We start from the raw sequence: 26,686 nt of genomic DNA, 5'->3' as shown, positions 1-26,686 counted from the left end.
GAAAGGAGAGTCTATTTGGCTTTATAGCTGGAAATGAATTCCTGAGCCTGTTTGGTAGTTGGAAGTGATGGAATTGCTCCCTTATTTGTTGTACAGATAGCTCCGCAGGCATTTGCAAGTGTCAAAGCCTCTCTCAGTTTTTGTTCGTTCTTCATATTGGATCCAATAATGCAAAACATGTCAACCAATGAGAAGTTAATAAAGCCTGGTCTTGAAAATTAATGTCACTGTGTGTGTGTGTGTGAGATAGAGAAAATACATCAAATATGGAAGGGTCCCTGGCCACAGCTGTGAGAAGTGCACCAACAAAAGAATCACCAGCACCAGTTGTATCAACTGCATTCACTGAGAATCCCGTTACCCTTCCTTTGAATTTCTGCAGTAAATGTATATACAAAGGTGTGTAGTTCAGATTACAGTACCACTACCACACCATGCAGCTCAAATGTGTACAAATAGATAAAAACAACCTTCACGAATGGGGATAACGTACAAATTGCAAGTCAAAAGTGAAACTAAACAGTAATGATCAAAAGTACAATCTCAGTTTCCCTAAGAAAATACTTTATTAAACTAATTTAGCCCAACATTCATTGTTTTCAAAACATGGATGGATAGTACCTTAGTAAAATATCTGCAACCCTTCTCTCCATCAGTGACAAAAAGCCCCTTCAATTTGTCATGCCACAGGGACATACAAACATCTTCCTTCTCTGCATCTCCTCCTTGTGTAAGAAATTCAACTTCGTTATCACTCACCTATATATATAGACAATGATCAGTTGTGTCACTTGCTAACAATGACATTTGCATGCCCTATGACTCAATTAAAGACCTAAATCGCCCTATTCTGTCATATCTTACCAGAAATAAATTTGTATAATAATAATAATAAAGAAAAAAAATGGTACCTTGATGAAGTCAGCATCAGACCAAATGCTCTTGATCCCAGACCTAGCAGCATCAGGAGAAGGCCACAAAGGGAGCCTCAGGTTTGGATCATAGGAAAGCAATGCACCACCTTCCCTAGCAGCTTTCATGGCTGCCAAGTGAGCTGATCTGCATGGCTCAGATATCAGGCTAATAGATCCATAATGGAATATCTTTGCCTTCTTGATCATACCAATATTTAATTCAGACTCCTTCAGTAACATATCTGCACTGGGGTTTCTATAAAACATGAACTCTCTCTCTCCATCCTTCCTCAATGTCACAAAAGCCAATGCAGTTCTTGCGTCCGTATCAAATATAACACCATCTGTGTTTACCCCATTTTTCTTCAATATGTCAGCTAGCATTCTTCCAAACTCATCATCTCCCACCTGTCACATTATATAATTATCACTTTTCAAGCGCGCGGGCACACATATATATAGGGATAAATATTTCTACAGCCACTTTAGATAAGGCTATCTAAAGTTACCCTTTATAACCATGTACTACCGGTAGTACATAGTTATAACATTAAAGTTATTTTTTTTTCCTCTTTCCAGTCACTTGATGACGTAGAGAGAAAGAAAAAAAAGTAAGTTTAACGTTATAACTATGTATTACCGATAGTACATAGTTATAAAAGATAGTTGTAGATAACCTTATTTAAAGTAGTAGCTGTAGAAATATTTTTTTCTATATATATAAATATATATTATATATTTTTATATATAAAAAATCATTTATCCTTTTAAAGGATGTAAGTTATATCCTTTAAATTTTTAACACTATGTACTACAGGTAGTACATAATTATAATATGAAAAGTTATTTTTTTTTTCTATTCTCAGTCACTTCAGCTGATGTGAAAAGTGAAAAGAAGTAACTTTTCATATTATAACTATATACTACCCATAGTACATAATGTCAAAAATTAAAAAGATGTAATTTATATCCTTTAAAAGAAAAAATGATAAACCATGTATATATGGCAAGGGAAATAATGAATAATCTCTAGTAATATAGGGAACTAATGCTTATGGAAGTTGAGAACCTTGCCAACAAAGGCAGCGTGACCACCAAGTTTGGATATGGCACAAGCAACATTAGCAGGGGCACCCCCAGGGGCTTTGATAAAAGCATAAGACTCAGCCAATGAAACCCCAGATGTGTCAGGAACAAAGTCTATGAGCATCTCACCGAATGATATCACCAATGGTTCTGCTGAGCCTGCCATCTTCTTCTTCCTCCTCTTCTCTTTCTCTTTCTCTTTCTGTTACTGCTTTTATTGTTGTTGATATCAAAATAATTTAAGGGTCAAAACTCAACCATGCAATAGGTGGCATATTCATAATTTAACGTTGGACTAGGAGCATATTGACCAAGCGAAAATTAATATTTACTAAACACGTGACACCACTTCAACAAAACTTACTTCACAATGCCTTGAGTGAATTAAGGCCTGTCATTTTGCATGGCCCATCATTTACTAATCCACTTCGCGATTTGTCTAATATTTACGAAAATATAATCATTTTGAACGAATTTATTGTAGTGAGTCGTGTTTCTAGTAAGCACTACAAGTCACGCCTGATGGAGGTGCCAATGGTGCAAAGTCGCGTCTCAACTAAGCACGACTTTGCACCATTCATGCGGTAAAGTCAATATTTTGATCATAAAATTTTAAAAGGCCATGACTTTTGATTCGGTTGTCTAAATCAAATGATTTTCTTTTATTCCAAATAATTTTTCAAGATTTACGCAATGACATCTCATTGAAGGGGATTCGGACAAAAAAATTTCCAATTTTTTTTTAATATAAGATATTTTACAGTAAAACTTGATAAGGCCATAACTTCAGAAGAGCACCTAATTTGGACACTCGAATCAAAAGTTATGGCCTACTGAATTTTTACGGAAAAATATCTTAAATTCGAAAAAAATTTGAAAACTTTTTTGTGCGAATCCCCTTCAATGAGATGTCATTACACAGATTTCAAAAAATTATGTGGAATAAAAAAAATACCTGATTCAGACAAACAAATCAAAAGTTACGGGCTTTCGAAGTTTTACAGTCAAAATATTGATTTTTTATGCCACGTGTCATCGTGTGTATGGTGCAAAGTAGTGTCTGTATGGAGCGCGACTTTGAACAGGTTGCGCCTGTGTGGGGCGCGTCCTTGCACATGAGTTGCGCCTACCTGGAGCGCGACTGACTGCTATAGATTCATAAATTGATTTCAAACTGTTATGTTTTCATAATTTTTTGTTTAAATAACAATATATTAATTTTTTTGCCTGCATCTCTCTCATCTTTGTTAATAATAATAAATTTATAATTCGGTGAATTAATAATATAATTATTTATTATGTGGGGACAAAAAAGAAGGAGACTAAAGAGCCAATTTTTTATAGGAAAAAATGATAAAAATGGTCAATCTGCTTAGGATTAGGAGTGGTTTTTTTTTTTTAAAAAAAAATATTTTTATTTACTTATCTAATTTTAAGTTACAGTACCAATACAAGTATGGATTGTATTATAGTACCCAAAGAATCATTTTATAGCCACGACTTAAATATAAGGAATTTACCAATAAATATGTAGGTGCAATAGAGAAACATATTCATATTTATTTGAACAAAAAGAAAAAGTTTGACAAAGTCAGGTTTAATATTTGCCATTTAGCGGAAAAGTTAACAAGCCAAAGAAAACAATTGTGCTTGACCCAAACTTGATGAGAAAACACCTAAAATCAAGACGCATGATTGATCCGAGAACGTATGCTTTTTTGTTGGGGAAAATAAAAACCACCACACAAACTTATCAACTGTTATTAGTTCCTTAGATTTGGGATCACACTCACCTCATTTCTGTGGGAAATGCATGCTATGTTTGAGGTCTCAAAATACGCTTTTGTGTGTGAGAAACTGAAGGTGATTGAGTTGCTTAGAACTTTAATCAAAGGAGACTCTTATGTAACTAACTTGTATGGTCTTCAATATTAATGAAAAGTTGAAACCAACCCATTGTTAACTGTGATTTCCTACTTATTTTAATTAGGGACAAAGGGAAATGGAGCAAGAGACACTAGAGAGAAAGAGACGAAAGAATAAAACCTTCAGCCACAAAAAACTAAATACCACTTCAAAGTCCTTTGTTATATCCAACTACAGAATATTATGTCTAATCAATTCACTAATAAAGTCCTCCATCTTCATTTATTTGGCAACTCTTGAAGGATTTATTCAAAATTATAGTGTTTGTCGACGCCAACAGACACATCCCAAGTGCAACTCATCCCTTTTGGAAACACAACCAAGTCACCAGCAGCAATTTCAACTGACTCATTTGCCCCACTAGGAGTAACCTTCACTTTTCCTTCCAAAAGATAGCAAGTCTCCTTGGCTTCATATGTCCATGGGAATTTGCTTGGAGGACAACCCCATCTGTTTTACATCAAAATGTGTATCAGATGCATTAGAAAGAAAAAAAAAACATTTATAGTTCAATTAAAAAGATAGCTACATTCTACCAGTTGGAAGAGAAACTAGCAAAGAATATTGAGTAAATTGATAAACAAAAACTAAAACAGAATTGGTCACCATTTTATACACCCCTCTTGATTATTAATCTCAAATTAAAAATGCCATCCATGATAATTTCCACAGTGCCCAGATATGTCATGAATTTGAGCTACCCATTGGGCCATAACTGATACTGAGTCTATATCTTTCACCAAGGAGATTTTGAACTACTGAATTACAAACAGGAAGCACATAAGTAAATTAAGGATACTGCACCAGTGAACATAGGTACTTGACATCACTTAGTTATAGAATCTCTGATTCAGTTGACAAGCCCAGGAAAACAGTTTGTGTAGGAACTATTCAAAAAACCTAATTACTTATTGTAAATCAAAGCTTACTAACAAACCATCATTATCATTGTTAACCATGTTGCACATTGAAAAGTTGCTAGCAAGTAGAAAATTTTAACTTTTATCCTCTCACTGTGGGGGAAATTTGATGGTACAAAATATCGGGTAAAAAGTGCTGCACTGAATTAAAATTACCACTATCAATTCCATCACCGCATCAGAGTTAACCACCACAAAATCCAATGACTCAAGCGTATCTTTGACAAATTGATGAGAAATAAAAATGCTGATTTTTGTTTCAGATAAATCCAAGTCCTTTAATGCATGCATACACATGTTTCAACGGAACCTAAACTCCAGTCTGGTTCCTTAAATATAGATTATTTCATGCTTACCTAATTTGTAAAATGGGTTAGTTTAGAACCTCACAAAATTGTCTTTCCAGTGATTTCCTCACATTCATATTACAAACAAATTAACAAAAACAACCTCAATCCCATGGCATAAGTTTAACTAGAGAGAAAAGGGGGAAAAAACCTAGGTACATAGCATGATTCAATCATAAAAAAATGATAAATTTTTTTTTTTTAAAACAAAAAATCCTAATCCAAACCCCACAAGCAAAAATGTAAGGAAAAAAAAAATCCCATTAGAATAATAGAAATCTCAACGGAAAAAAAGAAAAAGAAAAACAGGGAAACATGAAGAGGAAGATAATAAAGAAATGAACTTTTACTTGGGCCATTGCTTGACACCAAGTTGAGTGAGCTTGGATTCAGGAGGGTTCCTCTCAATCTTGATGCCATGTTTCTCTGTGACAGTGCTCATACTCTCTGCTCTTATTACTCTCCTCCTTGTTGAAGGAAAAGATACCCACGTAGTAGCACCTTTACTTGTAGTAGGAGTAACTGAGTGTTTGGTTTGTGAGAAAATAAGCGAGTTGTTGGGTGATAAAGTACCCACACAAGATGATGCCATTCCAACGAAGTGAAAAACTTTTTGGGCTTTGGTTTAGACTTAGAATCCTGCTTCTTAGTTAAAACTAGATTAATGGTCATGGTGGTGGGACAATAATGATATAAATTTATCTATTGTTATGGTTCACTCATTTCTCATCTTCTGCACTTTTCTAGATTAATCTAAACAAAAAAACAAAAAAATTATTTTAGGGGAAGGAAACTAAAAAGTGTTACATGGATACCATTTTTCCATGTACATATTCATCCTAGAGATAGAATATTTTTATTATCAATTTTTTTTCTATTATTTTATTATTATTTTAATCATAGTTAGATTTAAAAGTTGTTTTTCATTTTTTTTCATTTCATTCAACTTTTTCTCTAATCTAACAGTGATTAGAGTGATAATAAATAAAATTAATAGTAAAAATATCCCACGGAAAAATTACATCATATTTTGCAAGAAAAAAAAGTGTCTATAAGGGGAAGGAAAAATTTCAAGTCGGGATAATTTCTTAATTTATCAATTAATTTTACATTTTTTAGGCATGAGCTAATATAAGGGTCGGTTCGAATGGACTTATAAAAAAAGTATTTTTTATGTCTTATTTATTTTAGAAATATTTTTACAAAAATTAAAGCTATTTAGATTTTTGAAAAAATATTTGGATTTTGAAAAAATATTTCTTTTGACTTATATTTTTTTTAGAAGCTAAAATTTTTAATTTCTAAAAAGAAAATAGATTTTTAACTTTTTTATGATTTTTACTTTTTTTAAAAGTAAACATCTAAATGGATTTTGTAATAAAAATATTTTTTTTCCTGAAAAAAAACAATTTTTGATAAAAAAAGGAAATCATCCAAACGGGCCAAATGGCGATGAAGTTTCATCTTGAGAACAATAATACAGAGATGGAAATGCTTAAGGAGTGTTTATATAACTTACACGGTTTAGATCACAATTTTCAATCTGTTGTATTGTAATATAGTTTAATACTATCTTCAACTTAATATTGTTCGATTAAAAATGCATATGACAAAATTAAAAGAATATATTACTTATACGGACTTTTTACATATTTTTTTAATATCAATTGAATCTTATTTTAACTTTTATAAACAACTTAAAATATGATGGAGCATTTTTATATCCTAACAAGATCTAATACCAAAAATAAATAAATAAAAAACTTTAAATATTGCCCGTATTTATCTCGTATAACTAGAAGAACAAAAAAAATGGACCAAGTTGGCTTGACTCTTGTTATTGAATTCATTTTAAGTTTGATATAAAAAATTTGAGATAGAAGAAATTATGCTTTTGTAGTTTCTGTATTCTATTTTTAGAACTTTGAGCTATATATTTTACTCATCTAGAAGCTTGACAATGACATGTTTTGCCGGAATGGCATGTCTTTTTTGCCGGAATGGCATGTCTCGCGTTGTGATTGATTGCATTATTTAGATATAATCTAAAACAATGTTATTGGGAGCTACTTCATTTCATGTTTCAACCACCCCTTACAATTGGGTTATAAACTGAATCTTGATTAGTTTATGTAGTCTGCACATTCAACTTCTATCTGGTTAGTGCTAGATTGATGTAGTTACAAGCTGTTATTGAAGCTCAATCTAAAATGAAATGCATTTTCCTTATAAGTGCACATGATCACAGGGATATCACATAATATAAATGAACATAGTAAACCCTTTTACAAATAGTGGAGGGATATTCTTATTACTAAAATTTTTCATTATCAACTTATTACCTATCTAATCATTATTGAATCAGCCTTTTCTCTTTCTTCATAAATTTTTCAGCATTCTCTCTTTCTGATCAAATGGTAATTGTATAGGTAATAAGTTGGTAATGAAAAATTTTGATAGTAAGAATATTCCCCATCTTACAAATATGGCATCATTTATGTACTCAGTCCTTTGGCATTGGGACTGGCAAACGATATCGGAGGAATGCCTTGTTCATTGTTGAAAACATTGTTGGGATCAATCAGAGTCTTGGCCTTTACCAATCTGTCATAGTTACTCAGGAAGTACTTTTCACCCCAAACCCTTGCATAATCCACAGCATCTTTCATATTAGCAACATTGCTAATCAGCTTCATTACTCCAAGGTCAAAGTCCATGTAATTAATGTATGCAGCCCTTGGACCCCATGAAACAAAGGGAGTCATAGTAGCATAGAACCCTCTTATCCAATCAATATAACCACTGCTTTTATCATTGTCAGTTTCTTCCCAGTAGATCAGGTACTGAATTGTAAACAGGTTTCCTCTTCTGTGGGGAAAAGCAATGGATTCACTGCTTATATTATGCATCATCCCACCATAAGGGTCCAGAATGACATACCCTTTAGGCTCCTTTTCAAGGATGTCCAGTGCAGTTTTTATGCCCACAAGAGGAACATGGTTTTTCACAAAATCTGATTTGGCCTTGAAATATTGTTTATCTTGCATATACCTATTCTTCAAGTCAGAGACTGAGGCTCCATCACTTAGGCCAGAGAAGAAAACAATTGACTCAATCCAACTCATTTCTCTACAGTCTTCTTCTACAACACCCAATTCAGGAAAAGTCTGGTTTAGGATAGATAAGGCAGTGGCCCTAGGACCAAGATAAAACCCTTTAAATGTTCCTGATAAGCCTATAGTTTTAGCTTCAGGCAAACCAGCACCAACAAAGCATGACAAGTAGAAGTCACCTTCCAAGTAGGGTGCCACATATTGCCATTTGTGTACAAGCTTGGCAACATAACTTTTTGTGCCTGTTCTAGAGACAACGAAACTAGTTACAATTTGTGGCACTTCCAACACCTTGATTCTCCAAGCATAAACAATACCCCAAAGGCCACCCCCTCCTCCTCTAATAGCCCAAAACACATCTTCTCCCATTGTTTCACGGTCTAACAATTTTCCATTGGCATCAACAAGAAGGGCATCCACCACATTATCTGCTGCAAGTCCATATTTTCTAGACAACAAGCCAAATCCACCACCACCAATATGCCCTCCAACTCCTACAGTTGGACATGACCCAGCTGAGAATCCATGTTTATTGCTTGCCTGAGAGATTGCATAGTAAGTCTCTCCCAATGTTGCTCCACCTTCAACCCACGCTGTCTCTGTCTCCATATCCACCCAAACATGGTTTAAATTCATCATGTCAATAATGACAAAAATAGTCCCATCATCAGCAACATAGGAAGTCCCTTCATAGCTATGTCCACCACATCTTACTCTGATTTCCAAGGAGCCTTCTCTACAGCATGCAACACTTTTCTGTAGCTGCTCCAAACTCTCTGGCAGTATAATGGCTATTGGCTTAGGAACCACAGATTCTGCAAACCGAAGGTTTTGAATGGAAAAATTGAGAATTTTGAAGTAATTATAGGCAGAGGATTGATCATGTTCTTTGTAAGGGAAGGTGGTGAAGTTTTTGATGTTGTGATTATCCAAGCAAGAAGTGAAGTCTCTGAGTGAAGCAGATAAACTCACAGAAACATCAAAGGATAGCAAGAGGAAACATAGAAGGCATGAACTTTTGAGGAAGTTGAACATGGCTTAAGCTTGTGAGTGAGTGAGTGTGAGAAGCAAGGTGGTGTGTGATTGGTGCAGGACATGTTTAAGTTTATGGTCATTGGAGAATGACTTCAATCGTTTAAGATAAAAAATGGAAAAAACGTTACAAGCATGCATGTATGTTGTGGCCGGCCATAGTTTAACAATGGAAATTGAAAGGTTGGCTGAGTGAACTTGAACACTGCAATGGAATCAATCTCACATTGAAAGAAGACAAAAACAAAAGCACAATAACGTCACGAATACTTGGATCACTTACCAAACAAAATTAAAGTGTAGTTGCTTTGCCGAGCAGGTATTCGATCCTCCCTAGTATCATCTTTAAGAATGGTTCAAAGCCTTAATCCTGAGCCTGTCCCGAATCGGACTAGTCGCGAAGCATTGAACTGATAAAATATTTCAAAAAAAAAAAAATGTAGTAGCTTGATTGAGAAAGAGACTACATATGAGGATGCATAGCTAGCAGACATAAGAGTTTGCCGGCTGAGTTAAGAACATATATTGCCATGGCCTACTATGTATGCTCTTATCCAATTGATTTTTAATAATGTTAACTAAAATTGGTGTTATTTTCCGCTCTTGTTAACCAATGCATGACATAATGCACCTCTTGAGTTCTAAATTACGTCTAAGTTTCATCAATAAATTAATGCTATTTTTTGAAATCCTATGCAAAAGATTGTAAATTTTTCTTTACTTCATTTATCAATGCTTAAGGCTTGAGAATAATATAAATGACGAAAATGGGAATACGTGTAAGCAGTGTTTTAAAAACCGGCTCGGACCGGCCAGATTGACCCGAGTCTCGGTGATCCGGTGGGTTCTCCGGTCTGAGTGGTCATTTGAATCGGTTTGCAGTCAACTCGGTTCGAACCGGTGAACCCGGCCGAGACCCGGTGACCCGGGTTAGACCGTTTGATACTCTCTCTCTTTTTTTGGTAAATCTTTTTTTTTTTTTTTTGCTGAAAACTCTTGAATTAATTCATGTTCATATTTTGTGATAAATATGATTAAAAAGAGAGGTTAAAATAAGAAGATATTTTAGATTAGTGCAGTTCATTTATGTAATTTAGTTGCATTTTATAATGATCTCAAGAAGTTAAGTAGGGATAAACATTGATGGTCTCATCTCAACGGTGGACACTTTCTCGTTAGTATATATTTCATGCCTATCATTTGTTATCATGATTTAGTTTATCTGTGGTATGTCAAGGCACAGAAGGTGCATTTAGCTTACATTGCAATTTTAATTCAATGTTAGGATATGGTCTAGAGATAGAAGCCTAAAAATATATAATATTTGCTATTATTGAGAACCAATTTATTTTTTGAAGCTCATTGGTAGTTTTCTTATGTGAATTTTTAATATAAGTAATATGTTTATATTTTTTTAATATGTGAACAGTAAATCCGGTTGAACCCGGTTGAACCAATGACCCAGTACCTCGACCGAGTCGATGACCGGTTCGAGTTTTAAAACTATAAACATTCCTTAAAAAGGTTACCAATTATTTATATAAACAAATTATAATATTCCTCACCATGAAATTTAATTAATTGCATGTAATTAGACAATTAATCTTGTATTAGTGGGTTAAATTAGGTAAAATGTCTAATAAAGTGAATTGGGGTCACTTTTAAGGTAAAAAGTACATTTAGTGAAAATTATGGGGTAAAAATGGGTGTAGGCAAAAGTACCCAAAATATAAAAGTAAAAGTAGAAATATTTCTAGAAAAATATTTCAGACCTTTGGGTAAAGTTTGAAAGAGAACGGAGTTGAATAGATAGATGAACTCATACACGGTTAAAGTCACTTAACCTATGTTAAGTGACAAAACAAATGAAAACCCATCCATTTCCTTCATCTTCTTCGTGGGACGTCTGAGAGGAGAAGAGAAACCATCAAAGCTCCAAAAATCCTAACTTCTCTATTTCTCAACCAAATCTTTTGATTCTTGAACCAATCTTGCTTAGAATTGAGAGACAAACACAACCCCTAATCCATAATCTACCAAAAAACCTTGCATTGAGATAAAAAAAAGGTGGTAAAAGTGGTGACCTACTTGTGATTGAGGAGCTTTGAGAGTGATTTGTTTTGCTTGGAGGCTTGCAATCTCTTCCTTGCATGATTCTAGGTGAGTTCATGTTTAGATACAAGTTTTTCCATGATTTTTATGGTGATGGGTATGTTAGGGTTTTATTTGAGAAAATGTGTGAATGGTGGGATAGTTTAGAGTTTGATTGAAGCTTAAGCCCTTTGTAAAAGTTGTTAAGAATGATAAATAAATGGTAGAAATAGATTTAGATTGTCATTTGGTTGTTGTTCAATATATTGAAAAATTCATGCTTGGGGTTTGTGAGTTTTCTAGCATTTTGAGCAAATTATGAATTGGATGGTTGATAGTGTCCCTTGTGGTGATAGGATTAAACCTTGTGAACCAACATTGAAGGACCAATCATTGGAGGAAGCCATGGAGCTTGACTAGCTCATTGAAATTGGTAAGTTCATGCCATTGTGGTGTGAATAGGTTTGTTTGGTTGATGATAATATTGGTATTCATTGGATTGCCTTGATATATTATCTAGTACCTTGATGTAGGTATTGATTGTTGGTATTGTTGTAAAGCTTGGTTGATTGCTCATTGGTGGTGAACAAAGGTTAAGCTTTGAAGCTCATTGAGGTAAGCCTTTGGACCTTGGGTGTTAATCCCTTTATTGTTCCACCAAGCCCGGAATGGGTAGTGGTTGTTGATAGTGTGTGTAAACGCAATAAGGTAGTTTAATGCTTTGTTATACGTATGTGTATGCATTTTGTGTGGCATATGATGGTGTTTCCCTAGGTTTTGTATGTTGCATGACGATGCACAATTGGTAGTTTAGCTGGCCAGTAGGACTATTTTGCATCTAAGTATCCTTAGGACAACATGAGAGCTCGAGGGATGTCTCCTGGAGATGTTTTTACACACTGCATGGATGTGCATTTACTGCATTATTTATGATTATTGTTATTATACTACGAGTGAACTATGGGGTGGAAAAATGCTCCAAGGATCCCTGATTTACTGAGATGTATTCGTATATCTCACCTCGTGTTGTGGGGATCCCCTTTCAGGTACAAATGCTACAGGAACCTCTGGTGGCAAGTGGTCATACTTGGATTAGATTGATGCATGAGGATATTGCATCTTTTTGGTTATGCATGTCATTTTGTAGTTCCTATGTACAAGATTTACATTTGAAAGCCATTTGTTATATGTATGCCATGCTTTATTTTGGTGAACTAAGCCTATGCTCACCTCCTTTGGTGTCTCTTTTGTTGATGAGAGTCAAGGAATTGATCATAGTGTTTTGTAGCTAAGTCCCATGGTTAGGTATTGAAGACATTTAGAGATTGTGTAATATTGTGTTTATTGTATATATGATGGAAGGGCATAGATGCTTCTTTTGATAAATGTGTACCTTGAAAGAACTAAGAATCATGTATTGAAGTGGTTGTATGATGTCAATTAGGTGAAATAAGACCTTTAGGTTGAAAATCCATGTAAAAATAAAGATTTCATGTCTTGTTGCCCATTTTTCATATCCTATATGATTGATTTGGACCCTTGTGTCTTGATGGAAGTTGTAGATCTTTTTCTTAGCTTTCCAACGAGACCAAGATTGCATCAATCGGGTAAGTATAGCTCCAGATAGGGGTAAAATACTAAGGTTAGGTGTAATCTCCAGAACTTTGGCGCTCACCGCGCCAAGATACAGTGGAAAAGCGTATTCCCGTCGCTATTCGCGCCCTGTTAGCGCCGTTTGCGCCAGAAATCTGGGAACCTGTTGTTTCGTGGCGCTATTCGCGCCGGACCTAGTGAGTACAACACCCGTTTCTTAGAAAATTCATAACTTGGGCTACGGTGATCTTAATTGAGCGCGGTTTGAACCCACACGTAGGTAACGAAGGTATCTATAACATGTTGGAAGATGAGGACCATATATGTAGTATAAAAAATTTCAGGTAACTAAAAAGTGGAGGTGTTTAGTGTTGAATAACAATAAAAATGCTTTTTTAAGTCTTGTTGGTCTAAGGGGACTACTTGGCACACTATGGTAGCAACATATGGTCTAAATAATACTTACAATAGGTGGGCCACATATAGTTTAAGTTATGATCACATTTATGAGAATTGTTTTAATTACGAAATTGATTTTAAACAAAAACGTTTATAAATAAAAAGGAAAAAGTTTATCCGTACTTTAATTCAATGGTTGTGATTGTAACCGCGATTAATGCCGTACGTAATGTTAACAAACCGGTTCTAGAACGGGGTGTTACACAAATAACTTTGACTGTTACTTATAATTTATAAATATAAAAATGTTTTTATTATAGGAAAAGTGTGTGTGATTTTAAAAGATGTAAAATTATATCACTTTAAGAGAGAGAAATAGATAGATCATAGAAGAGAGAGAGTGGACAAAAAAAATAAAGGTATGAATTTGTAAGAATGAAATGATACAAGTTGCATTATTTAAAGGGTTCGCTTTTTCTACAGTCAATGTATCTACATTGAGCCCAAAACGACGTCGTTTTGATGCGGAGATCAATGTATTTTTATAATTATAATTTATTTCAAGATTATAATAGTCTTTTTCATTATATTTTTTAATTTTTCAACCCAAAACGATATCGTTTTAGCAGCAAATGTAGATAACTTATCTACATTCACTTTAGAAACATTAAAGCCTTATTTAAAAAAACAAACATTTTTTCCTTTTAAATTTTATTATATAAAAATGTTGTTCACCTTATTTATGAAACAAGAAAAAGTTAGTTTTCATTTTTAAAAAGTAATTAAAATATTAGCAAATGTAAATAAAATAAAATAATGTATTTAACAAACATTATAGGTAATTCTCAACGTTGAAAAATGAGGATTAAAATTGAAGGCAAAAATAATGTGAAAACGAGGTACATAAACTGAAATCATTTGCTAGAATAGAATAGATGGAAAATAATGTACCTCATTAGAAAAAAGAGAGTAAATAATGTACCAATAAAAAAACGGATGCAAATTATAAAAGTAAAAATATCGTTATCATGCCATGTAAAAGAGAACCCTAATCCTAAAACGTTTGCTTCTCTGCTTACAGTAGCATGATTTTGACAGTAAATAAAATCTAATTGTCAATATTCATAGGTTGGATAAGAGGCCACACAAAATTGCGTGGTTTAGACATTACCCACACGCCAATGCTACCCTTTATCATTGGCATCTTTCTAGAAAAACCCGCCCACTTCAGTATCGAGTTAGGCCATAGTTACCCCATAAATAAAAAAGGTATGAAAATGGTGGCATATCATTTTTCAATTGATTAAGAGAGATGATACAGAATATGAATTCGTAAAATTGGGATCGAGAACATAGAGCAAAGATAGAAGAAAAGATTTTAAGTCCATAAAAAAGGTATCTTATCTGATGGCACAATAATGCAAAACCAAGGGTCACAGCCACTACGAACTAGACAATAGGTGGTTTATATCACCCGTGAAATCTTTCGACGATAATAACACTTGGAGAAGTCAAATTTTATTCCCAACAAAACTACGTGTTCTAATGGTATATTCTAATCAGATGTCATGTTATAAATTGTTTTATATCACGAATAAAGTGCCACGACAGAAGGGCACAAGGATGTAACTTCAAAGTGTAAAAGATACACATTCATAGTAATACCAATGAAACACGCAATTTACAAAAATGCTGAACAGGTTTATCACTTTAAAATGTGAATTTTTTTGGTACACAAACAATCCTAGACTGCTTCAAAATGAATCATGTTATGGGCAAGGGAAAAATCAAATTTGGCATCTATCATATAATTTAGATTTTTCTATCACAACCTTGCATTTTTCATCTCTTTTTCTTACCTGCAAAAAAGTTGAGCCATAATCAGTCATAATATGAAACATCCTGGAAAGATGATATTATGATCTTGAATTAAAGGTCCATAAGAAGCTCATTTTATACTGGTCAGACATGACATATTAAGGGCTTGTTTTCAGAGTACATTATGATAGGAAACAGTGTGTGCACCGGAGCATATGAACCAAATTTAGAAGAGAAGTAACACCCATATGACAACTTAACATGCACCAAATCTAAACCTTCTGAACAGAAATATTCAAGTCATAGAAAGTTACTCCAAACATTTGGAACCTATAGTGAACTGAAGAAGGCATTCATGACATGCTGTATATTTTTGGTCTAGAAAAGTGCGATGTATCTCTAACTTCAATTAGGTCAGTGAGATAAGTTTTAAGACTAAATTCATATCTGAAGAAAAATCATATACAGTTAATGCAAGTTTGGGCTACGGGAAAATATGGATGGACATTCATTGCGCCACACATGTAATCCTAATCCAGTTAGGATTTAGGAAGGTGGAGAGCTGGGGAAGAAACCAAAGAGGGAAAGAACAATCAAGCCAGGTCAAACCTATACAGCTATGGTAATAATAGGTACTTAAGCTTATCGACAGTCTCAAAAGGCTAATAAATAATAATTCGTTTTTCTATTTATTAAATAGCTTCAGCAAATAGTGAAGAAATGAATATTAAAATGTAATTTTTTCATCAGGCCCCAGCCAAAAAGCTAATGGTCACTTCCATTTGGAAAATTTTATAGGAATAGATCATGCATGATGCCCAACTATAACTGTTATAAATGAAAAATATTATAGACAGAAACATAATAATAATAATAATAATAATAAAGCACATCTTCCATGCACGAACTAGGGACTTCCGATGAAATAAACTAAATAAGAAGTATAACATGAAGAATTACCTCAACCTGTGGACTTTTTCCTCGAAGCAACATATCTACACTTTTGTCAGTCTGCAAAAGAAAAACATGAAATAAACAAGTTAAAACCAACTCACATTAAGTAACCTCCCTTGCCTTTTAATTTCAGGCCCAAACAATTCTGCTTGAGTAACTTGTCAGCAATGAAGACAAACGATCAATACAACATCAACACTAATTCGTGATGCAGGAGATTCCAATCACACAATGAGCTTTGAACCAATGACATAAATACATCCTTTTAGTGGCCCAATATTGATGACTCTCTATTCTAGCAGTACCTTTTCCTTCATGAATAAATATATTAATATAAACCATTCACGTGTTTTTACCTAACAGCTTGTGAGATAGTTGATTCATGACATGGTATCAAAGCTCCTATGATTAAATGGTTTAAAGTTCGATCCTTGTCATCCTCATTGTTCAAATAAAAAATTGAAATTCAGAACAAGATAGGTGAGTCTATACATTATCTACGCTTCAAGTCCAAGAGCTCTTGCATGAAGAGGCAAGTTAGAAATGTTAATATAAAATCACTCATATGCCTTCATGTAATAGCTTAAGCTACTGGAATAGTTGGTTTATAACAAGTGCAATTACTGTGTTATAGGGAATACACATTCAACTGGCAGGATAATATGACAGGTTATTTTGAAAAGAAGGTACAATGAATAACAAAAATGATTTTATACAAACTAGTATTAACAGAGAAACTTTTGAAAAAATTGTTTAAAAGCAAGAGTGTGAAATAACTTGTCACTATAATGTAGAAGAATACATGTTATCTGGCAAACAATTGGTGGGTAGTCCGGTTGTACCAGTTGAAGATATAAAAGGAAGGACTGAACCCGTTTTGCTCTTCTGGATAAATCACTCGCGCAACATTTTTACAGTACTAGGGATAGGTTTCTATCTTCACATATGCACCAGCTGCTTCTAGAACCTGAATTGCTAAGATTTATTGTATATGTAGACGTCTGTATCTGTCTGATAAATAAACTAAACATTATACCAAAGACTAGTACTTCGAAGTGCTTACATGACACTAGCATGACAATCGATCGTAAAAGAAACTGAGAGTTCCCCTATTAGAGGGTGTTTGAAATATGCCTATATTTTCACTTTTTGTATGTTAGATAAAGTCCTAGATAGCAGCAATTATCTCCTTACCGAACACTGAAAATTCAAGAATATTTGGTACGACTAAAACAAATCATTGTAATATACATGCATGGTATTACCCAAGAATGTTGAGATCTCATTATGCTGCTTTACAAACGTTAGCATGCAAGAGACGAGGGTATCTTATTTACAAGTGTTAAAATACTGGTGTGCCAAACACTTAATTATTATTAAGGTCAAAACCTTATTCATGTGTAGATGACTAGTTGTTATGTCCAAATACTTCCGGTTGAAATTAAGTTATCAAAAGAAAGCCAAAAAGGAACACGGAAACCTATTGGTCACTTTCCTAAGCTGAATGGACCTTAAAATAGGATATTCTAAGATGGACTATCAAAAAGTAAAATTAGAACCAAGTTTTAACTTCGGATGGCACTTAATAACCACTATATTTTTATTTATTTACTTATCAACTGATTGAATTCAGCGATTTACAAGATAGGGATTTCCCATGACTACAGTAATACATGCTCAATTAACACACCTGATGTGTAATCCAGTAGTGTCTGTCTCTCATCTCAATCAAGAAATCAAATGTTGGAGGAGCTTTCCTTTCAAGAATTGTCTTCTGACAATTTCTTGCTCTGGCTTCTGCATCTCCCAGAGTAACAGTTTCTATTCCGCCAATCTGGTAAAGCAAATGGAGGTGGACATTGAATATTACAGCTGATTAGATTGCATGATGACTCACAGTTGCACAAATCAAGCATCTCTTTAACATCAAAGTATTCATTGATTCAACATGTATTTCAATTGAATGAGATAATTTTTCAGGATACTTTTGAAATGCTGATAAGGGGGCGGACCAGTGCAGTGGTAACACTGTTCCTTCATGACTGAAAGGTCATGGGTTCGAATCCAGGAAACAGCCTCTTTGCAATTATGTAAGAGTAAGGCTGCGTACAAGGATTGCTTCCACGCCACACTCGCTAGTCGGGTTTAATGGGGAGTGGTTTTTTTTTTTTTTTTTTACTTTTGAAATGCTGATGAAAACTCTATTACTCCATAAAATAAGATTCTGTTTAAGCCTCTTCTAAATAGCATCATTTTCAACATTGTGTCTCAGCAAGGGGAACATAAAGCAAGCTTAGAAGAGGCAGTTATACGTGTTGTCTTACAGTATGTATTACTACTATTGGCCACATTAGTGCAGTGCATAATAGAATTCAGTGCAACTTTCATCTACCATACATATCATGCACAATAATCTAATAATTGCATGTTTTCCCCCCTCAAAGCTTGCAGGTTATTATAACAATGCTCACCAAAATTTTAAAATTAAATTCATCAAGGAAATAGCTCGCCTAAATCAGAGCAAATAAGTGTGTTATCATTAAACTTTTTCTTTGAAGGCCTTTTGACACACAAGAAAGCAACAAGTTCACTTTGGAACCACATAAAACCAATACAGCTCAAGTTTACATCCAAGAAAGTGATAGGAAGTCCAAAATGATGGTCAGATAAATGACTCAACGAAGCTAGAGAGCTCAACTTCTTATAAAGGGAGCAAAAACTAAAAAGTCTTTGATGTTATTGACACAATCATATAAAAATCAAAACAAACCAGATCAGAGAGTATCGGATTCTTCATGATATTCTCAAGCAGCTGTCCATGAGCAGTCCCAATAAGCATGATGCCTCGCTCAGCAATTGACCGGCAAGCATGAGCTTCAGCTTCTGTGCCAATCTCATCCACTATAATCACCTCAGGCATGTGATTTTCTACTGCCTCAATCATCACTCTGTGTTGCAGTGATGGCTCAGGTACCTGCATTCTTCGCGCACCTCCTATTGCTGCATGTGGAATATTGCCATCGCCTCCAATTTCATTGCTGGTATCAACAACTACCTACCCAATTTGCAAGAATTTATTATATAATGAGTTGATCTACAAAAAAACTTCGAGGAAGGAAAAATGCTGTGAGATGCTAAAAAAATTAGCATACCACTCTTTTGTGAAATTCGTCAGACAAGACACGAGCAATCTCTCGCATAACAGTAGTCTTGCCAACCCCAGGCCTGAGAGAATCCAAATTATAGAAGATCCAACAAAAAGAAAAAAGAATACATTATCAAATCTTCTTAGAGAAATTGTGCACTGTGAATATATGGGTTGGACATGCTATTACGCTGTTGGATTGGGAAATCATTCAACACACCACGATAAGTGAGTTTTACCATTTATTAGATTTTCCATGACAAAATTTCAAAATACCCTCCAAATGAATGAATTAGATTACATATTACAATCAACAGACTCAAAAACATCAAATCCACCAAGTATTTTACATTAAAAAAATACCAAATGTCATTATATTTAGACCAAAATTGAGGATAAAGATCATATCAGAATTATTTCTTATATAAGATAATGAATAAAACTGATTTCTTTTCATGGGGCCTGTTAGCACTTCAAATGTTGATAACCTGCAACTTATCTTAAAATATCAGTAAGAATCACTTAACAAAAGTTACATGGCATGAATAGTGTGTCATACCTTCCAACAAATAAAATGCTCTTCCCATATTGAAGCAGATCATATATCATATCAATCTGGCCACTGACCGCCCTCCCAACTCGACATGTCAAACCAACTATGCTACCTCTCCTACTCCTTATTGCAGATATTCTGTGCAATGTACCCTCAATGCCAGCTCTATTGTCCCTCCCAAATTCTCCAACAGCTTGTTGAGCATATTCCAACTCTTTCACTGTTACCTAACTAAAACATTTCTCTAGAGATGAGATCACATAAACCCTCCAAGGTAATTTTTTGATTTTTCAAATTTGATTCTTATTATAAATGAGAAGGCATAGAAAACTAATCTCTTTCGTTTATTTAGCGCAAAAATATTTTAGGTCAGGTAAGCAGTGCACGTTATAAAAAAGAAGTTATATATCAAATCAATATACAAAAAATAAAATAAAAAATACAAGCATGGGAAATAGGAATTGAAACCTTGAGCGATTGAAAAGTGCATGGTTACCTCAGTGTCCCTTAAATGTTGGCCTCCATGTTTGCCAAGATAACGAGCTTCTGGAAAACGACCCAAGTCCAATATAACCTAATGGATAATGAAGGTTCAGTATATAATAACGGTGAAGGGTGATAAACACACAAGAATTTATCCACATCAAGTACAACTATAGCAATGAGAATGGTACAAGTGAAGTTTTCAAGTTCAATTCAACCAACCACCTCGAATCGAATGCGTAGTTAGAGGATAAGATATTTGCAATAAATTTTTAATAAAAAAAGTTAGGAATGAAAAATGAGACCTCTAAAAGAAGAGGCCTGTTAGGTTGATTGAGGAGATTGTGATGCAAATCAGATGGAAGGATCTGGAAAAGAAGACAAAAGTGTGAGTCAGAGAGCAATGAATGGAAAAGGAAGAGGTAACAGCACAACTCACACCTGACATATATACATACATACCTGTAACAGAGCTTGGAGATCGTCGTTGTGCACAGCGGAACAGTGTGGCTGAATCTGAATCCGATGACATTTCAATTTGAATGTGGTCATTCTCAGCCTCAGCCTCAGTGGTGTTGCCTTCAAATGCCATGAACACGATGTCGCAACTTCCATTTTCCTTTCTTCCCTTATCCTCCTCCCCCTTTTTTATTTTTTTAACAAAAATATCTATGAATTTTTTAAAAAAAAAAAAAAAAAAAAAAACAAGAATCATGCTATGTTAATATTATTATTATTTTTTATTCAAAAAAAATTATTATTATTATTTTAGAAGGGTGCGTCACTATTATTTTTTTATTTTTTTGGACAAATGTGTTACTATTATTTTGATATGAAGATTCAACTGTTTAACCGTCGTTGTGCCTTACCAATAATTTGTAATTGTTTTTTTACGATGGCGAAAGAATTGATATATTGTATTTTAAATAAAAAATTATGAATTTATGGCTATTTTGAAAGTAATTACATATTTATTGCACCATATCACACTCAATTTGGACGTCACCAATCACGTCTAATTTAGGCGTAATTAAAGAGGCAGTCACGTCTAATTTAGGTGTCATTTATCATGTGTTGACACGTGTCACATTTTTCATTTTCAAAAAAAAAAAAAAGTTAACAATTTAATCGTAAAACTTATAAAAGTTATAACTTTTAACTCGGGTATCCGAATCAGGTAATTTTTTTTTTTATTCCACATAACCGTGATCTACGCAATGACACTTCATTTGACATATTTTATCTCTCACAAACACAATTTGAATTTGCAACAACGAGACTTTATCTTAGAAGTCATGGTCTGAAATTAATGATGACAATTTATACAGATACGAAAATAAGAACTCTATTTCCAAAAAAAAAAAAAAAAGAACTCCTACCTTCATTATTATTCTATTTATATTTAATGATTCGTACAAATTATATTACTTATCAATTTTATTGATCTTTTTCCTATTTTTATTATGTTCTCTTATTTTTTTTTTTAATAATTTAACACACTATTGGGATTTGGAAGTTTAATCAAATATAATTTTTTTTTTAAATTATATTATCGTATTGTTTGGGGGCATGCTATTGTCAAATTACTTTTCTTTCTATTTTATATTAAATTACATTGTCTCCCGTTGTTATAGAAATAAATAAGGAAAATGTTATAATTACTACCTTTTTTTATTACTTGTTACTACTAAATTTTAACCGTTAATTTTCGTCAATCTAACGATTATAATTTATTGGGTCACACTTATTAATTAATTATTAGTAATTAATTTACTGGGTCACAATCTAACGATTATAAGATAAAGTCTCATTGTTGCAAATTCAAATTATGTTTGTGAGAGATAAAATATGTCAAATGAGGTGTCATTAAGTAGATCTCGAAAACTTATGTGGAATAAAAAAATACCTGATTCGGATACCCGAGTCAAAAGTTATGGCATTCATAAGTTTTACGATTAAATTGTTAAAAAAAATTTGGGAAAAAATGTGACACGTGTCAACACCGGATGGGTGACGCTTAAATTAGGCGTGACTTCTTCTTTAATGACGCCTAAATTAGGAGTAATTGGTGATGTCCAAATTGGACGTGATATAATGCAATAAATGTGTAATTATTTTCAAAACAGCCATAAATTCATAATTTTTTATTTGAAAAACAATAAATTAATTTATTTGCCTACGATACATATCATAATTTGTCACGTATAACACATAAAAAGGTCGATGAAATTTATTTATTTATTTTTTCTCTTTTTTTCTTAATGAATTTCACTTATATATTTTTATTTTTATTTTGATAAACATTTCACTTATATTTTTATATATGCAATATGAGAAACAATATCCCCATATTTTATATTAAGGTTTTTCTACTAAAATTGTCACATCTTTTTTTAATTTTTTTTAACTAAACTACTTCAATTTATTTTTATGATTTTCATTTGTCTCTTCATTTTCTTGTTTTCTATTTTTTTTTTAAACAAATGTGTATTGGTTTTTAATAGATTAAAAAATACATACTTTATAGCATATGCTAATCTTAATTACGAAAAAAATATGCATCAATAAATATCCTTGAAGTATTATTCATTTGCTCAATTATAAATTTTAAAAAAAAATTAATCTTAATATAATAAATTATAACAAAGAGCATATAATAATATTTTTATATGCATAATATTGATATAAAATCTGTTAAATTTTTATAAATGTACAAAATTTAATACAGTAAATGAAGATCTTACTCATTATATGATAGGATGAACTTTAACTGAAATTTTTTTAAAGAGGCTAAATTATTTCATTGAATGAGATAATAAGTTTTCTCATGAAACTATTAAAAAGTAATGGAATATTAATGTTAAAAGTTAATTAAACAGATATTAAAATGTTAATTATTTAAGTTTTTTTTTAAAATACAATGAAAACTAAAGCAACATCAATAAAAGCCCCATACTGGGCACAATCTTGGGAGACTAACTCCCTCAAGTAATTACGAAGCAATTCCAAACAAGCCGTTGGAGGGACATCCAGCACAATCAGTTGTCCATCCTGATGAGGTGCATGAGTAGCAAGCCAATCAGCAACAAAATTGCCTTCTCTATAAGTATGACTAAGCTGAATAATCCAGTCTCTTTGAAGCATGCTACGAGCTCGGATGATTAAAGCATAAAAAAGATGACTTACGTCACACCCTTTTCTTATAAATTCCAAAGCCACCTTAGAGTCACCCTCCACAAAGACTCTCTTAAATCCCTTATGCCAAGCCAGATCCATACCTGTCAAGAACCCCCAAATTTTCGCTGAAGTAGAAGTACCACTCCCAAGGAATTTTGTAAAACCAGTTAACCAGTTCCCAGCAGCATCCCTTATGACTCCACCACATTCAGTCTTTTGCCCACTGTCTATGCTGGAATCATCCACATTAAGTTCAACATAACCCTCAGAGGGAAAATTCTAGTGAATAAGACGTTCCTCTCTTCTAAGCTCCTGATGACCAATCTTAATAAGGGTTTCATTAGCCAATTGAATATTACCACAAGTGTAGGTAATGCGCCTAATGAGACCATACTTCGATGTGCTAGTTTGATTAAAGATCGCCTTATTTCTTTCCCCCCACAAACACCAAGCTATCACCCCAAAATACAAAGGTCAAGTTCGACCAGTTTGAAACGGACCTTTTAATCCTAGATTTGTCTGAATCCATAGGTGAAGATCAATGGAGAAAAAGTCATTACGGTTATCAGAAGGAACCCAATGCTCCCATAATTCCCTAGCCCCAAGACAATCTCTAATGGCATGTAAACTATCCTCAAGATTATAATGACATCTCAGACACGCTGCATCTGTAGCCATGTGACGATGCACTCTACGAACATTAGTTAAATGAGAAACTCTGTAGAGAAGCCATAAGAATTGTCTAATACGTTCAGGACTAGGCCAAGCCCAAATTACCTTCCAAATCCTATCATGATGATAATGTGAGGTACCCATGAGATAGTTATAAGCTGATTTTACTGAAAAAACCCCATCTTGGCTACCTGCCCAAATAACACGGTCTGGAGAAGGATCCACTGTAGGAGGGAGCACACTACGAATCTTCTCTAATACTGAAGTAGGAAGAAGGTGCTGGAATAAAGGTCAGCCCCAATTACCATAACAAGTTACAAATTGAGACGTAAACCAATGAGTCATAATATGAGGAATAGGTTGAACGGCCAGAGAAACAAGTTAAGGACATCCTGGCACCCACGAATCCATCCAAAAAGACGTATGAACCCCATCACCTAAAATGATACGAGAATTCTCTAGAGTTTGAGACCAATATTTAACAATAGTCTTCCATAAACCAGAATCATTTGCTGAAGCCGAGATATTTGGAATGAGCCTCTCCTCCACCTTATACTTGCTACGAAGGACCCGAACCCATAACGAATTACGATCAGTCATGATACGGTGACCTAGTTTCATGATAAAAGTCATATTATTCTCTTTAATTTTACGAAAACCAAGCCCCCTACATTCTTCGGCAAACAGACCGTATTCCAAGAAATCAGGTGAGCTTTCCTTCGTTCAGAAGTTGATCCCCAAATGAAATTCCTAGTGACACTCTTAATACGATCACGCGTACCACTAGGAATAATACAAGTTTGCATAGGATATTGAGGAATTGCAGTAAGAACTGACCTAGCCAAAGTTGATCTTCCTGCCAAGGAAAGAGTACGTTGATTCCAGGCATTTAAACGAGCTTGCATCCGATTTAAGATATAGCCAAACATACTCTTTGTAACATGGTTATGACGAAGAGGAATACCCAAGTATCTACCCAAGTCATTTGTAGGAGAGTAGCCCATCAACTGGCTTAGATTCTGCACTCGGGTATGATTAACGTTTCTGGAGAAGAAGACTTTTGTTTTTTCCTTGCTAACCTTCTCACCAGAGCACCTGCAAAAACAATCAAGAATCTTATAAATAATAACAACTTGCCCTTCTGTGGCTTCTGTAAAGAGCCGAAGATCATCTGCAAAAAATAGATGGGAAAGCAGTGGTCCCCTTCTATTCAATCTGATAGGCTTCCAAACGTCCTCCTGAACTGCTACATTAATCAAATGAGCAAGTCTTTCCGTGCAAAGGATGAAAAGATAAGGAGACAAAGGATCTCCCTGACGAAGACCTTGATTAGGAGAAAATTTTGTCGTAATTGATCCATTCCATAACAAATTCATTGTACATGACGAGACACAACACATGATCAGAGAAATAATATTCTCAGGCAAACCAACATCCACAAGCGTGTCTTTCAGAAACTCCCAAGAAATATTGTCGTAAGCCTTTTCTAAATCAACTTTGACAGTCATCCAACCCTTACCTCCTCTCTTTTTATTCATGGAATGGATGATTTCCTGAGCCACAATGATATTATCCGCTCCTTGTCTACCCTTAATAAAACCACATTGATTAGGCATAACCAAGTGAGCCATATGAGATTTCAGCCTATTAGCCACAATCTTAGTTACCGTCTTGTAAATAACATTACAAAGGCTATAGGTCTGAAATCCTTAAGTAATTCAGGCACATCAATCTTCAGGATCAGACAAATCAAAGTTTGGTTAACCTCTTTGATATTATCCGGATGAAAGAACACACCTTTCACAAAAGAGATAACTGATTCACCCACCTTATCCCACTGAGATTGAAAGACAAGAGCATTAAGCCCATCCTTCCAAGGCGACTTGTATGGACCAAAAGAGAAGACTACATCTCTGATCTCCTTACTGTTTGACATAATACTCATTATGTCTATAGCATGCACTTCAATAGCTGGAAAAAAGCCACGAGCTGGAAAAGCCGGTTTAGGTAATGGATCTTTTGTGTACAAATTTTCAAAAAAGGAAACAACCATTTCCATTAAAACCTGCTGATCACCAATCCAAACTCCCTCTGAGTTTTTCAACGTATTTATGTGATTCCTCCTACGTCTGGCAACCGTCACAGAATGAAAGAAACGCGAGTTCCTATCTCCAAGAGCAAACCAATTCAATTTCGATCTTTGAAACCAAGTGATTTCCTCTTGAAGATAAATCTTGTACAGTTCCCTCCATAGATCCTTTTACAACATCTCAAGGCTATGATTGTACTGATAACTAAGACATCTATCAATACCTCTAATCCTTGCATGCAAATCATTCTTTCTTTTCAGAGCAATCCTATAAACATTTCTATGCCATTCCGAAGCATTAATCCGAAATGTCTCCATAACATGCATCCAATTTACATTGTTTGACCAACATCCATTAACCACCTCATGAAAAG

At 34.0% G+C, this 26,686-nt stretch overlaps 4 protein-coding genes and 1 long non-coding RNA gene across 5 annotated transcripts; 1 reads left to right on the top strand and 4 right to left on the bottom strand.

Moving 5' to 3' along the window:
• Positions 1-11: 11 nt before the first annotated feature.
• LOC133291586 (probable fructokinase-5) lies at positions 12-2,172 on the bottom strand. The gene is made up of 5 exons (XM_061489863.1): positions 1,984-2,172; positions 912-1,322; positions 622-759; positions 260-376; positions 12-149 (listed from the first exon to the last, which is right to left on the bottom strand). Exons 1-5 carry the CDS (start codon positions 2,164-2,166, stop codon positions 12-14), a joined length of 987 nt encoding a protein of 328 aa, XP_061345847.1. The 5' UTR covers positions 2,167-2,172.
• Positions 2,173-4,030: 1,858 nt separating this feature from the next.
• LOC133291576 (uncharacterized) lies at positions 4,031-5,861 on the bottom strand. The gene is made up of 2 exons (XM_061489850.1): positions 5,544-5,861; positions 4,031-4,376 (listed from the first exon to the last, which is right to left on the bottom strand). The coding sequence occupies exons 1-2, from the start codon at positions 5,783-5,785 to the stop codon at positions 4,172-4,174; spliced, it is 447 nt and encodes a 148-aa protein (XP_061345834.1). The 5' UTR covers positions 5,786-5,861; the 3' UTR covers positions 4,031-4,171.
• A 1,827-nt stretch (positions 5,862-7,688) lies between these two features.
• Positions 7,689-9,341, bottom strand: LOC133291578 (berberine bridge enzyme-like D-2). Its single transcript, XM_061489853.1, has one exon. It carries the CDS (start codon positions 9,339-9,341, stop codon positions 7,689-7,691), a length of 1,653 nt encoding a protein of 550 aa, XP_061345837.1.
• Positions 9,342-11,223: 1,882 nt separating this feature from the next.
• On the top strand, positions 11,224-12,870 carry LOC133291587 (uncharacterized). The gene is made up of 4 exons (XR_009748815.1): positions 11,224-11,498; positions 11,786-11,862; positions 11,963-12,044; positions 12,476-12,870. It is a non-coding gene; the product is annotated as an uncharacterized LOC133291587 (long non-coding RNA).
• Positions 12,871-15,014: 2,144 nt separating this feature from the next.
• On the bottom strand, positions 15,015-20,970 carry LOC133291581 (uncharacterized protein ycf45). Its single transcript, XM_061489854.1, has 9 exons — positions 20,837-20,970; positions 20,680-20,742; positions 20,388-20,465; positions 19,898-20,118; positions 19,346-19,418; positions 18,964-19,248; positions 17,884-18,027; positions 16,200-16,250; positions 15,015-15,280 (listed from the first exon to the last, which is right to left on the bottom strand). The coding sequence occupies exons 1-9, from the start codon at positions 20,924-20,926 to the stop codon at positions 15,209-15,211; spliced, it is 1,077 nt and encodes a 358-aa protein (XP_061345838.1). The 5' UTR covers positions 20,927-20,970; the 3' UTR covers positions 15,015-15,208.
• Positions 20,971-26,686: the final 5,716 nt, after the last annotated feature.

This window comes from Gastrolobium bilobum, unplaced genomic scaffold (assembly GCF_033153095.1).
Source record: "Gastrolobium bilobum isolate Gb01-03AN ecotype WA unplaced genomic scaffold, APGP_CSIRO_Gbil_v1 utg30399, whole genome shotgun sequence".
Classification (NCBI taxonomy): Eukaryota; Viridiplantae; Streptophyta; class Magnoliopsida; order Fabales; family Fabaceae; genus Gastrolobium; species Gastrolobium bilobum.
This window is presented reverse-complemented; position numbering and strand designations above follow the sequence as displayed.